Source organism: Pteropus alecto, unplaced genomic scaffold (assembly GCF_000325575.1).
Source record: "Pteropus alecto unplaced genomic scaffold, ASM32557v1 scaffold3, whole genome shotgun sequence".
Classification (NCBI taxonomy): Eukaryota; Metazoa; Chordata; class Mammalia; order Chiroptera; family Pteropodidae; genus Pteropus; species Pteropus alecto.
This window is the reverse complement of record NW_006442484.1, coordinates 1,315,324-1,330,008: the sequence shown is the minus strand read 5'-3', so window position 1 is coordinate 1,330,008 and position 14,685 is coordinate 1,315,324. Positions and strand designations below refer to the sequence as shown.

Genomic DNA, 14,685 nt, shown 5'->3' with positions numbered 1-14,685 from the left:
GGAGGAGGGGGAGGGGAGGGATGGGAAGCCATGAAGCATCTTGGAGCATTTCTGAAGACAGGAAACGGAATGCCAGTTCCTAGACTGAATCGGCTAAACCTTGCTGAAGTCAGGCTTCACTGAGGCAGTGAATTACTTACCTTAAAATCAAGACAGCCTCTGCATGGAAAAGCCCCATTTCTTTTTATATCTGTCAGGTCTCCTACATTTTAAAAGACACTAAACCTGCTGTGGAATCTTTACAAATCTTGGGACACTGCCACTAAAAAGAAACCTTCAAAGCCACTGCAGCCCTGGCCTGAAGCCCCACGGCAGAGTACCTACCTACACACGAGAATCAGGTCGGGATGCTGGCCCGGACTTAATGCTGGCAAGAAGCGCAAGAACATCGAAATGTTAGCTAACAGGAAAACTACAGAGGAGAATCGGTCTCCTCTAGAGAGGGTGCCAGCTCTCTTGGAGTAAGCTGCAGACACATTTGGGGAACGAGTCAGTAAAATTCCACTGATTCACCACAGAGCTAGTTATTTTTATCATTCTGCTTACCCGTAAATAGAAGAGCATCTTATATGTAGGCCAGTAGATCTCTGCTATGAGCACCTATTCATATCCTGTTCACATTTTAAAGCAGATGAGAACGGAGAAAGAAAGGACAGAACAGGCAAGAAAAACGACCGTCACTACCTAAACAGTTCTTACAGCACACATGTTCAGAAGTCACCCCAGTCTCCCTGCAGTCAAAGCAGACCTGGTGGAAACAGGCAGAGCCAACGTGAGGCATCCTTTCACAAACAAGCACAAGCCCAACAATGAAATATGGGCTACAGTTTCTTCCATAGCTCCCTCTCTTGTGCCAGAAATCACTGTGTCTCAGTCCAGCCCCATCTAGTGGAAAAAGAGCCTTAAACTAGTGTTTGCAGCCCAGGAGTAAGACACTGGCCTGGTGGTTCTGGCAGAGGTGACTGCTACTACAATTCAGTACAATGCCTGCCCCTTAGCAGGGGTCTAAGTGAGCATCTATTCCCAACTGCTCCCTTCTGCATATGTGACATCGCTCCCTTTTAGACTCCAAGGAATACAGTAAGACTGCTCTACAACACCAACCTTGCTTTTCCCACAGAGCTGATGAAGGTACCAAGGTGAGGATGTAAAGGTACAGAGAGAAAATCTAGGGGGCTTCCAAAAGACCGAAGCAAATGCAGAGCCGAGAACGAATCCCAGGCCTTCTAAGACGCCCCCAGCTCCGAGTCATGATCCAGTGGTTTCCGGACACTGCCTGGAGACAACAGGTGATCAAGCTGGAAGCCTCCATCAGGAAAGCTGGTCCAGAAGCCTAGAAATTCCCAACCACCCCAACCTGGCCCAAATGGCAACAGGGGCATCTGGGAAACACCTCCCTGTTCCTGAATTCACATCATCTGGGGGACAACTGACGTGGGAAGTGACTCCGCTGGAAAAAGTCTTACTAATAAGTTACAGGTGTTTGGTAGTGTCTCCATCCCTGATAAACGTGACCCGACTCAGGCTCCACTCTGCTGCCAGATGGAACGCAGAGCAGCACTTTTGAAAACAAGTTGTAAAATGGTGCTCAGCTGTACAAAAATGACTCGCCCGATTCTACTGATCCTCAGAGATTATGAGTTAGAAAAGTTTCTGTGGATCACCGTGAGAACTTACCATTAAGTTGTTCCAATGAAAAAATAGGTTCCCAATTATAAACAACAGACTTACAAATTTGTGGAATGTAACCTGTTTCTAAAGCGGGGACTGGCCAAATTAATGTTTGGACTGCAACAATTATATTTTTTGACACAAACTGCATAAGCAGACTTGATATAATAATAAACATCAGGTATCACTTTCAAGTTACCACTTCCTCCTCCTTCCCTGATAACCCTAAAGTAGGATCTCTACTACCTGAGCTCTTTTCTACCCTCGTTTTTCTTTCAGGACTACTCGGCATGTGTGTAGCAGAGGCACGGATGTCGGGGAAGGAGGCGAGGATAAGAGAATGACAGAGGCAATCACCCGACATGACAGGAAATATCTGCAGCGGAGATGTGTGGTGGTCAGCTCGGGCCTGCCCTTACACCCCTTTGGCTGGTGCCTAGCTTAGCCACTGAAAACTCGACATCGGCAACCGCGACAATCACAAAAACGATCCTGAGCCCCAGGAATATCACTAGAACATACAATTTCTTCCTATAAAATGTAAAAGCAACAAACATAATACCAACAGCACCACAATGCAATGTACATCCCTGCAGAGCATCCAGGCTTACTCATTAGCCAGCTAAAAAAATTGGCTCCTGCGCACCAGCTTCAGGATTCAAATCAGTGCCCCACCAAAATTACAGATAACATGTCATGGCCTCCACAGCTGTTCAGAAAGAGTCAACATCTTTTGGATGCTAACAAATGCGTAAGGGACAAGTCTACTCTGTTTCTCCTTAACTTCATAAAAGTGAGCCGTCTCGGCACCCAGCACAACCTGGCACATCGTCTGTTTAATACACGTCTGCAAAACCTCCTGTGGCTATGTGCAATGCACTTGAAGAACCTGCCTAATTAACAAAATGTCTGGTACAAATGGCGCTGGAATTATCAACTATGGGAGGACTAGATGAAGCCAAGAGAACATCAGACTAACTTAAGCTCCACACTGCAGACATCTGACACACCACTCAATTATAAATCTTCACCCTAGGTAACTCCAAACTACGCTAGCCTCTCATCTCATTTACCAAGTCACTACGAAGAATATTAATGAGTGTAAAAAAAAAAGTAACATGGTCAAATAAAATTGATAAATGAAGGCATCTGAATGAAGGGCTTCTCAGCATTTATTTGCTAATATGTGCTGTGACTCTCTAGAAGGAATTAGATCATGCGAAGCTTCCCATGTCCTGCTGATCACACACACACACAGACCCCATGCTTTTTGGTGGAGCATATCTACAGAACTAGCATTTCAGAGACCATACTTTGGAAACCATTACCTTAAATATATATACCTATCCCTTGATTTACGCGGTATTTTTTTTACGCGAATTTTTTTATACACAGTAAGCACTCCCTCTGTTTACACAGACTTTTTATATGCAGTTTCCATTTACAAGGTCTCATTTTACTGTTCTTTTTCATTTCCATTACTGGTGATTACTCTTTCTGAAAACCCATAGCTTAACTCAGCAATGTACAAAGAACTAATACTAACACACAATTATTAATGATCTTCCCGTTCATTGGATGGCAAATAAAAAAGCCTGGGTGACTACTGATGTTTTTCGGGATTGGTTTTACAAATATTTTCCTGTAGAAGCTGAAAATTATATAAAAGAAAAATGTCTTCCTTTTAAAATACTTTTACTTTTAAATAATGCATCTGGTCATCCGCACAATTTAGAACATCCAAATATAAAAGCTGTATATTTGCCACTAAATACAACTTCCTTGATCCACTCTTTAGATCAAGGCATTATTTCTACCTTTAAGATTAATGACATTAAATGAAGTTAACTATATTTTTAATAATAAACTTGAAGATAATGAGTCACTTACAGTTACAGAAGCCTGGAATAAATACACAACTTTAAGTTGTATCAAGAATATTGTTTTGGCTCTAAGTGATATAAAGCCATCAATTTTAAATGCTTGCTGAAAAGCAAAACGGCCAGAAGTGGTTGTAACAAGGAATATGGTTCCAACAACTAAAGAGGAATTAAGTGGCATTATTAATTTATTAAATAAATTTCAAGAAGAAGGCTCTGACCATTTGAATGTAGATGATATTAACGAATCACTGGTTGATTATGAATTAACTGATAATGAATTCATTCACTTAATATCTGAAGCCCGTCCTGTCGATGAATACAGCAGTGACCTTGAACCAGTTTCATTCACTGCAGAAAATATTTACAAAGTTCTTCAACTGACCACATACTGGAAACTGCAATTTTAGATATTGATCCAAACATCCAATGAGCCTTAAAATTTCAAAAAGATTTTTTAAAATGTTGCGGTGAATATCGAAGGATTTATAAAAACTTGGCAAAAGATGGGGTAGGAAAAAGATCATCCAAAAACATAAACATAAAAATGAAACCGAAGCAGTACTTCCAAATAGTTCAAGTGATAAATATAGTTAACTTTGTGCCAGTTAAAGAGGTTGATTGCTTTATATAGCAGTACACACCGACAGCAAATAAAATTTATTTTGGTTTTCCTAAATTTTCATTAACATTTTTGTAAAAATATGTGAAATATTTTTATGATTTATATTGGCCTATTTCTTTAGTGTATTTTTTAATATTGGTGGACTCTTTACACAGTTTTTTTCCATGTTAAAGAAAAATGCATGGAACGGAAAATCCACGTAAATCGACGGACAGGTGTAAATAAATACCAGACATTGATTTATCCCAGAAAAACAAGCTCAAAACAGGAAAGTCCCCGATTGGGGCTGGGCATCACCTTTCTGTGTCCATATATAACGTATTTCAAGATGAAGAATCTAAAAAAAAAAAAAAATCCTCAGATATAAATGAACACGGCAACACAGTCCTCGGTGGGGCACAAGCACCTTGTCAGGAATCAGAATGTAAGGCTAGTGTTGTCAGCAATTCTGGCTTAGGTCCAGGTGGGTTTTTCCAGGATCTGCATTTGTTCCATCTATAACAGAGAAAAAGCACCACCCAACCCTAGTACTGGAGGTACACAGAGCCTGAAAACGACATGAGTTCATACAGTGGTTCTCAAAGTGTGGTCCTCAGACAGAAGCATGAGCACCACCCGGGCACTCGTGAGGAGTGCAAATTCTAGAATGCTGGTCACACCGACCCTCGACAAAGTCAAATCCTCCACTTAAAGCAAAGGGCAGGGGAAAGCACTCCTACTGTTATCCCTGAAAGCACACGTGTGAGCAAACTGACTTCTCACCCTGCTCAGTGCCTTCCACTGGAGGGCCTGACTGGTAATTCTTGGCCAAATTCTATATGCTCCTCTTTAAACAAAAAGGCAAAAGGATTCATAGCCTTGCTGTTAAAACCGAGCTCCTTTGTAGAGTTTTTGTTTTTTTTTTTTTTTAATATTATACACACAATCTCCATCTCTCACTGTGGAAGAGGAATAGCCACTGTGCATTTCATGTTGCCTAGCAACGCCTCAGGCCCTCTCTTCAGAGGTATTCTCAAGAAGCTGAACACTAGCACAAAACAAGGTGAAGCAATCAAAAGATAAAATTTGCAGTAGGTGCCACATCTCAGCAGAAGGTTTAAATGTACTAACAAAGCCTCAGTGGGAGACTCCACTGTATTGCACCTGCACAAGACCACTAGCTCCACATGACGAAAAGCAGCACCCAGTAACTGTCCACAGAGCACATCTGCAGAGAGTATCTCATTTGATTCTTGTGACAGTGTGGATGGGAGAACAACACCTCAATTCAGTATCCAAGGAAGCAGGAATCAGAGAAGCTAGATGACTTGTTGGAGGCCACACAGCCGGTGGGTACCAGAGAGAGAACTGAGTATTCTGCTGGACCTTTCCCACCATGCTAAGAACAGAATCCTATCTTCTTTATCACCTACTTCCAGGACACCCAATAATGAGATGATTCTTCCTCTAAACCAGAAACCATCGGCATAAAAAAGACACCATTAGTGCTGAGAGAAGCTTCGTATCAACTCAAGAAAGTGGTCTCAAAGAATTTCTACGAAGGACAGTTATTACTACAGAATCAAATCCTTGACATATGTTTGAGAAAGTTGCTATACACTATGGGAGAAAAAATTCCATCACAGAAAACTGTTATTATTGCTTGAGTAGGAAAAAGCATTTTTATATTGTGGGTTAGGCTCTGGTTATACACATCAGTCATAAGCATTACATTTTGCGTGTTATCGGCAACCTACATATTTACGAAAGATGTACCAAGTATGTGAACAATACGTTGTTCACTGTCTTTCAAGGCAAAATGGGTGTTTTCAAGGCAAAAATTAAAGAAACGTCAAGAGAAAACAGTGCTTGGGTTGATAAAAGTTTCCCACAATCAAAAGCTTATGAACCTGTTGCTCCTAGCGTGACCTATTATTGTACTCCAACTACAGTCTGTTATGGGTCAGCATAAGTGCCTCCCATTTGCCACACTACATTGCTAGGGTAAATACCTGGACACCACCCAGCGCGACAGGGATCTGACTGTGAAATTATAGTAACTTCTGAGATGAATTAAACAGTATTCTTTACTGAGCTGATCAAAGACATTTTTCAAGTGATTTACGAAGAAACTTACCCTCCTCTATTGTGCTTTTGATTGTGGGCAGAGATCTTATAAGGAAGTGCTCGTTCACCCAGGTTTTCCAAGTTCCTCACTACTGCCCCTCTGTCCATCAGGGCTTCTAGCGTACGCTTCAAAGCAGCAGCAGTCTCTGGCTGTTTGTTTTGTTTTGTTTTTAAAAAGAAGAAAAAAAACCCATCAGAATAAATATAAGAACTGTCAGTTCTAATAATAATAGCTCTATTGGTAGAAATCTTTGGGTAAAAGCAACAGAAACTGTCTCCGGCTATCTTTAAAATTATAAAAGAGAGCGAGAGGGTGAGACAGAGAGAGAGAAACTGACATTTATTATAAGGATATGAGACAGCTCACAGATACGAAGGAAAATCTGAAGAACAAGGCCTCGGAGAGTTCGGGGACCAGAGCAGCTTCAGGGATCTGGGAGGCAGGAACTAATGAGCGTGACTCCTTCAGAGCACCTTGGCCAGGATGAATCAGCGCCAATCATTGTCAGTCCTTGTGTCCCATGACTCAAAATTCAAACTCCAGAGAAAGAACATCCTTTTGGCAGGATACTTTGTCCGTCCCACCAACAGCACAGCCAGTGGGAAAAGGAATTATCCCCCAAGGAAAAATTGGGAGACTGTAAGCAAAAGGGAGAAAGCATGAGTAAGACCCAATCTCTGCCCTCATGGAGCTTACAATCTAATGAAGGGATTAACACGAAAACCCATATAAGAAAACCAGAGGCAGAATATAGAAAGTGGCATAAGGACCAGGGAGCCCATGGAAGGAGAAAGCACATTCAGCTAGGAGATGGATTTCATTAATGAAATTAACGCTTACTGGAGAGAAGCCCTGATAAATGACAATGAGAAATGCAAAGAACAGATGAACCAGGCACTGAGTAAAGGGGCAAAGGCAAGGAAGTACGAGTGAACCGAGGAAACGGCTCGGAGTCCCACTGGGTGAAGCTGAGGACAAGGGAGGGTTGAGAAGTAAGATTACAGGTTGGGTACAAGTATGTAAATAATAAACACCCACTATAAAGAAACAAAATTCAAACAATACAAAATCCCATCAGCCAGAGATAAAAAGACTTTAAACATTATGGTGAATTTCTTTCCAGATATTTGTGTACACACACACACACACACACACACACACACACACACACAAATGGCTGGAATATGCTTTTCACAGGTAAACCAGAGAAAATGCAACTAATGTGATGTGGAGCAGGCCCCAAAACAGAGTGGCTGAGGGAATGGTGCTGCTGTTAACAGCTCAAGGGTCATCTGAAGAAGCTGGATGACAACAATATAAGATGAATTTGGTTTAGGACAGGTGTCACCAACTCCCTGGCCACAGATCAGTAGTGGTTGGTGGTCTGTTAGGAACCGGGCCGCCCAGCAGGAGGTAAGCGGCTGGCTAGTGAGTGAAGCTTCATCAGGATTTGCAGCCGCTCCCCAGAGCTAGCATCACCGCCTCAGCTCCATCTCAGATCATCAGGCATTAGATTCTCATAAAAGCACCGGTCCCTGGTGCCAAAAAAGATTGAGGACCACTGTTTTAGGATATGCTGAGTCTGAGATGCCCACAGCTCCTCTAGGCTGACCACTCAAGATATAAACCTTAAACTTACAACAACAGGGCAGCTTAGAATACAATAAACATACAACAATCGGGCAGGTTCAATAACCATCTGCATGGAAGGGCTATCTGAAGCCCCAGGAGTAAGAGATCACTGAGGGAGGGTGTAGGGTGAGAATAAAAGAGATCAACAGCAGAACCTTGGGGAGCACAAACATCTAGGGCTGACAAGTCAGAGAAGCCAATAGAAAACGTACAGTAAACAGAACAAGGAATATCAGGCCTGCCGAATAACAGAAACTAACAAAAGAGGCAGCCCCCAAACTGACAGGGTCGAAAATGGAGATGAAGGCAAAGCCACAGTATGGTGGCTGCGTGGTCACTTATCAAGGTACGGCCAGAAGTAAGGTTGCAAAGCTTACCATGGCAGGTTTGATAGCAGTGAAGAGAAAGTGCTAGAACTTGCGGGGTAACTAAGTTTGAGCGAAGTGTTTTAGGAGAGAGAAACATGAGCAAGTTAGTAGGTAAAGGGGCATGAACCAGTCAAGAGGAGAAACTGTAAGATGTTTTAAACAACAATGGCAGCTCTAACTTATTGCATAACTGCTGCTATACGCCCCAACATTGGTCTGGTGTTTTGTTACATATTTAATCTTAAGCAAAAAAAAAAAAAAAAGAGCGAAAGAGGTTTAACATTCAGAAACTGGGCCTCTTGAGAGATAGCATGACTTTCAGATTAAATGGCAGCTAATATGTAAACGAGCCTGATGCAAAGAAAAGGAACAGTGACGAAGCAAAGTCAGGGAGAGGAGGCTGGAAGACACCTTGGCAAGGAAAAGGGACGCGACTCCTCCGCTACGAGCAGTGATCTTGAAGTGCGGGAGTGAACTTAAGAAAAGGCTACCTTCCAGTGGCTCCGTTTAGATCAAAAGAAAACTACAGAACGATTTTAAGTGCACATTCGGGTAACCAAAGAAAATCTGCTTTTCCTAGAAACTCTCTTTGATGAAAACTGCTAAAATGCTGTGACTGCACTAAGTATTAGTTTGAGGTTTAGAAATAAAATTTTTGCTTTCATTTCATATTGTAGCCCACTAGGGATTTGCTAAATGCCTACTGAAAATTATGTTTGTTTATATATTTAACATACCTTACGATAAAACAAACTTCCTGAACACAATAAAAAAAAGGGGCCAAGATCTCCTTGCATTAACACTAGGTAAAAAGTCTATGGCAATTTCTCCTTATAGTATACATATATATTTTAATATAGTTCTAATCAACATGGAGACTAAATTCTTCTCACATCTCATTAGTTCACAGATATTTCCATATTTTTGGAGAAGCCTCATTACTAACAGCAGGGTAATATTTCATCTCATTAAAACACTATTTCTTGACCTGGAAGTGCATCAATTAACTTAAAAAATAAGGTGGGTAAACAGCCTATCCAAATAAAAAATGGGTAAGATTTTTTTAAAAAACAACTTTGATTAATTACTAGTCTTTTGATTAGCTACCCAAATCATACATTTAAATTTCACTTTTGCTTGATTAAAAAAGAATATATTCCAATACCTCTTGTCTTGTTTAAATTCCAACTCAAGTGTTTACAATATGAAACATGAAGCACCCTCTTCTGAAGTAAGAGCTTGTAAAATGAAAGATTTTCTTCTGTCCCAAAGGCAGAAAGCTGCCTAACAAGACTGTAACTTAGGAATATATCAAAACACGTTTTGTTTGACTTCAGTATGTCAAAGTTAAAATGTACAATGCTTGAACAGACACATTCATTTCACTATAATTTCAAATTCCCACAAGTTTGAAAAGAAAGATGAAGGTGGGATAAAAATATTTCTTGTTTATTAGAGAGCTCAACTTCTCCCATATAACTGACCTCATCACTGTAAATCAGGGGTCAGCGAACCAGGGCCTGTGGGCCAAATGTGGCTCACTATCTGTTTTTACAAATAACGTTTTATAGGATCACAGCCAGTTCAGGCAATTACATAGTGTCTATGGCTGCTTTCATGCTAAAGGCACATCTGTAACTATAGCAGAGATTATGCGGCCAACAAAGCCTAAACTATTTACTATCTAGCCAACTTCTCTGTTCTATATTGTAATGGGTTCGAGGAAGTCGGCAAGGCCTCAATCCACTCACTCTAAAATACACCCAAATAAAACCATGAGCCTGACCACTGAGGCACAGTGAATCCCCCATGGGACGGGGTCAAGTAGACACCGACCTCATAAACAACATCAGCTGACTGTTCAAATCACCACAGGATTCAGAAGGGATTCTACAAAATCACCGGTCCATCCACCAAACTTCTCATCAACCCCAACAGGCAACTTCAGCTTTCTTCATTTGATAGAACCTATAAATCTATTAAAATAAAATGTTTAGGCTTCCAAAAAAGAAAAGTTCTGCTTAATCCAGCACAATGTTCAATGTGTAAAACCACATGGTCTACAAGAAACAAATGATCTTGCTGCCTAATTCTCACTTAATTAAAACCATTTCATCCCAATTACTCTAAAAGAGCTGAGTGTGCTTCTCACAGGCTTCTCCCACCCATCTGAAAGCAGGTCTTTCTTCCAATCCACCACTGTCGATGAAACACAACCTTGGCAAAGGACAGCAATACCGGGGGACCGCAAACGTTCACTGAAAAACTGGAAAAAGACACTGTAAAATGATTGTGAGTGGGAACCAGGTAAACAGATTCCAGCTCCAGCTCATTCACTTACGAGTTCTATAACCCTGGATAAATTATTAAAATGTATCAATGTTAAATTAAATCTGTGCCTCTGTTTCTTCGTGCTAAATTAGTTGTTCAACAATTTTCTGTCTCTCCAAGTTTCACATGAACAACATTCACATTACCATTCTCAGAATATCCTGGGGAGCACACGAAGCTTGAGTCTTTTCTTTCTATGCTCCTCGTTCTGATATCCCCATCACCTGAAAGTGCCCCTCACACCCCAGGTACGCTTTATGCGATTCCCAAATAATTCTACCAGCACTGAAGGCGGTCTATAAATATCCTTCCACCACTAGAAGTTAAGCTTCAGAAGTGCAAGGACTTTTGTCTACCTTGGACACAACTGATTTCCCAAAGTCTAAAACAATCCATAACCTGGAGCCGGCACTAGAAATAGTTGTTCAATAAATTAAGGTATCATTAAGAGGATTTCTTGCTTACTTATTCCCATTTTTCCTCAAGGAACCTAACTTCCCTCATATTTCATATACAACATCAGGGTAGTGACTATAATAAAATTACAGTACTAGTGTTTTTCTATTTATTTTACATAGTGCCAAACTGCACTTAATACTGACACCGCAGTTGAAAAGAATCCAGAATTCATTTAATAGAAGTGAAACTAAATGCTGCATGTATTTCAAAAATATCAAGTTCATATATATAAATACATAAATGTTAAACTTAGATTGTTCTAATTATTTACTGATAAGGTGAGTACTATCCACAAAATTTATACTAAATAATACTTTAAAAAAGAAAATTCCTCCTAAACAAAATTAAAAACAACTTTTGATTTTATTATTAACTACTGATACTACTGGTCTACAAAACTGAACTACAGACTAGTTCAGTCTATAAAAGAAAATTTAGGGAAAACCCAACAGCTAACTTTACCTATATGCAGGATTACTATGCAAAAAAAAATACATGTTTTATTTTGTTTGGACCCCAAGTGTTAGACTGGAATCAAAGGGTTAAAAAAACTACGGAGAAACGGAGACTTGATGTATAAATAAGAACGCATTTCTGAAAGTTATAGCTACATGAAAGTGAAATGGGCTGCCTTGTGAAGCACCGACCTCGCCATCACCATAAAGGATGACCAGCGGAACAATCTTTGCACTGCCTGGGAAGTTAGACTCACTAACTTCTAAAGCCCCTGCCAAGATTAAATTCCAGTACTATTCCAGCACCACTCATCCCACTGAAGGACATTCTGACCTGAAATTGGCTTTCTGTAAAAACCACAACTGCATGGTAGTGAGGAATACACTGACTACAGGTGAAGTTTGGTGCTGTTGCCTGCATTCATACTAAGGTTGCAGCTGTTTTATTCACGATTGCTTTTGTGATGATTCCAAGCGGGTCCCTGGGAAGCCGAAGCTCCTTAAGACCATTTTGAAGACTGCAGCTCTAGAGATTCTAACGGGCAAAGTTTCTGTAATAAAAATGAGAGCAAAGAGATGGGAAAAAATAAAAGGAAGACCACCTCTACTGTCCCAAAATATAATCCCCATTCACTTAGGTTGTTTAAGCTGAGGATTTATGGAAGTACCATAAACAACACCACTGGCTGACAACGAATGTTTAATCTAATTAAATATGTTCATCCTAGATTAGCTTGTCAACAAAAACAGTCTTGTAAATAAGACTCTCTGGCAGAGTTTTGAGCCAGTGCCCTCGGATGCACCCCAACTATCACGACGACGCCCTCACAGTCCACCAGGAAGTAAAAATCACGCAGAATCCACATTTGGAGGCATGTGGCACCTACCTACACCCCACCTTTCTCACTTTTTACAAAGAGTTGTACAACTCAGGAGCAAGGAGGATTTAAGGAAGATAAAACGAGACCAGAAAACTGTTAAACCTATGAAAATATAAATGTAAAGTAAAAGCCTTTCCTATTCTTTGCTAAATCTTAATTCCAAGGTTTATCTCCTTAAAAAAAAAATTTCCTTGAAATTTACATCTCTAATTAGAGAAATGTTCCTGGAAATTCTACCTTGGGATTCTCAAAGCAATTCAAAAAAGAAAATCTTTGAGTACCTTTCAAGAGAAGAGGCTTCAAAGGAACTTCTGTCATTACAAGAAGACCTTGGAGAAATGGAGTGGGCAACGTCTACCTCTTATAGTGTATAAGTCATTGGCCAGCCCTGACTAATGACACCTGCAAAGCCCAACTCTGAAATTGGTTCCACGGGAACTACTTTATCAAATATTCTTGACTCAAGAGAACTCATTTTCCACCCCAACCCCACCCCACAGTTTGCTGAATACAGAGTTGCAGTTCTCCAGGTAATTCTAAAAATTAGAATAAAATTCAGTAAGGACAAGTTTAGAACACTAAAAAAAAGTAAAGACACGTAAATGCTCAAACATGATTACTTACCTATATGAACTAATATTAGATACAATATGACTTGTAGGTAACTAGAAAAGTAACTTTTATAGGCTTTTTAAAGGTCAAAGATAGAAAACACTTTGGAGAATTTATCTGCTCTATTACTTTGCCCATGAATCATATTTAATAGACCATTTATAACAAATATGGAATAACTACTGCACAAACACTTAACGGGCTTAAAAAGTGTGGGAGAGGATGAGGGAAGAGACAGGTACCAACATACACGAAGTGTACTAGGAAAGTAACAAATATCGCTATGCAGTGAAACTGTTGTATGCGCTGCAAAAACAAAAATATCCCAAATGTTAAAGATAACATTATATTCAATGCTGTAGATTCATAGTTCAGACATACCATCTAATGGTCAAAGCTACCATTAATGGTTAGAGCTTTAAGAGTTGCTAATATATGTATTAAGTGAATAGCACTCATGAATATATTTAATATACACAAGAAATCAGTTGTAAAAGAGAAAGTATATACACCCTGACATCCGAAAATGGAGAGAGAGTGACAAATGAATGATCTCTTAAGACAAAATTCTGTGCCTCACAGTATATATTGAACCTTATGAAATTGCCTTTTGGGGGAATCAAGAACACTCATATATTAACCATTTCTTAAGGCTCAACCTAATATTTGTCTGGAAACATTCCCCTCAAAGTATCTTCCTCAAGACAAGTATTTCCAAGTTGCTCACTGTGACATCCACCTCCAAAAGGGTAGCCACAGGGATGTGAAACACAAAGTCCCTGCCCTTTAAAAATGTGTGATATAGATTGAACACAGACACGTGTAACTAATAAAAGGCAGGTTGAAACACAGGCAAGACTGAAGCAAAAGGCAACAATGCTACATGAACTCAGAAGGTTCAGCCCCTGACAGCTGAACACCTTCAAGAGGTGGAAAGGAGGCCAGTTAGGGTGCTAGCAGAGTGGGTCTGGACTAACAGCATGACAGAATGAGAGCAAGATTTTGATGAAATTTATATGTGGGGTAGAATCAATGTGGGCACTGTGTCTGGTATAGGTAGAAGTCACTGCTTTTTTCCACTCAAAGCAATTTTTTGACCCGAACATTAAGATTTCAGTTTCTTCAAACATTCGCCTACATTGCTGGTAAAAATGTAAACTTTCTGGAGGGCAATTTATCAATATATATTTGTTTAAAATGTGTATACCTTCAATCCCAGTCACTTCTAGGAATTTGCTCTAAGAAAACTGCCATGCCATGGCACAAGGATTTAGCTATAAAAATATTCACTATAAAGTTATTAGGATAGTGAATACATAGAAACACAGTAGGTCATTAACAGAAGACTGGTTCAATATATTATTTTCACTGACTGAATAAGTACTAAGCAGCCATTAAAAAAAAAAAAACAATGTTGATCCTTACGTACTGACATGAAAATAATTTAATAATAAAGATAGAAATCAGCATGCAGGGTGAATCCGCATTTTTTTCCAAAAGAAAAAATATTAATTATGTACAAATACACGAAAAAAAAGTCTAGATGAGCATGTTACTAGTTTTCCCTAAGGAATAAGATGACAGGAGCAGAAATTTATTTATTTTTTTATACTTTCCTTTGTTATCTGATTTCTTTTACAATGAGCAACGAAAGGTGTTTTAGA

At 39.8% G+C, this 14,685-nt stretch overlaps 1 protein-coding gene across 1 annotated transcript in view; it reads right to left on the bottom strand.

Moving 5' to 3' along the window:
• MRPS6 (mitochondrial ribosomal protein S6) overlaps positions 1-14,685 on the bottom strand; it is a 73,542-nt gene that overhangs the window by 17,229 nt on the left and 41,628 nt on the right. Inside the window, exon 2 of the mRNA XM_025039319.1 lies at positions 6,293-6,432. Within this exon, the coding sequence (XP_024895087.1) occupies positions 6,293-6,432 (140 nt within the window). The remainder of the gene's footprint in view (positions 1-6,292; positions 6,433-14,685) is intronic.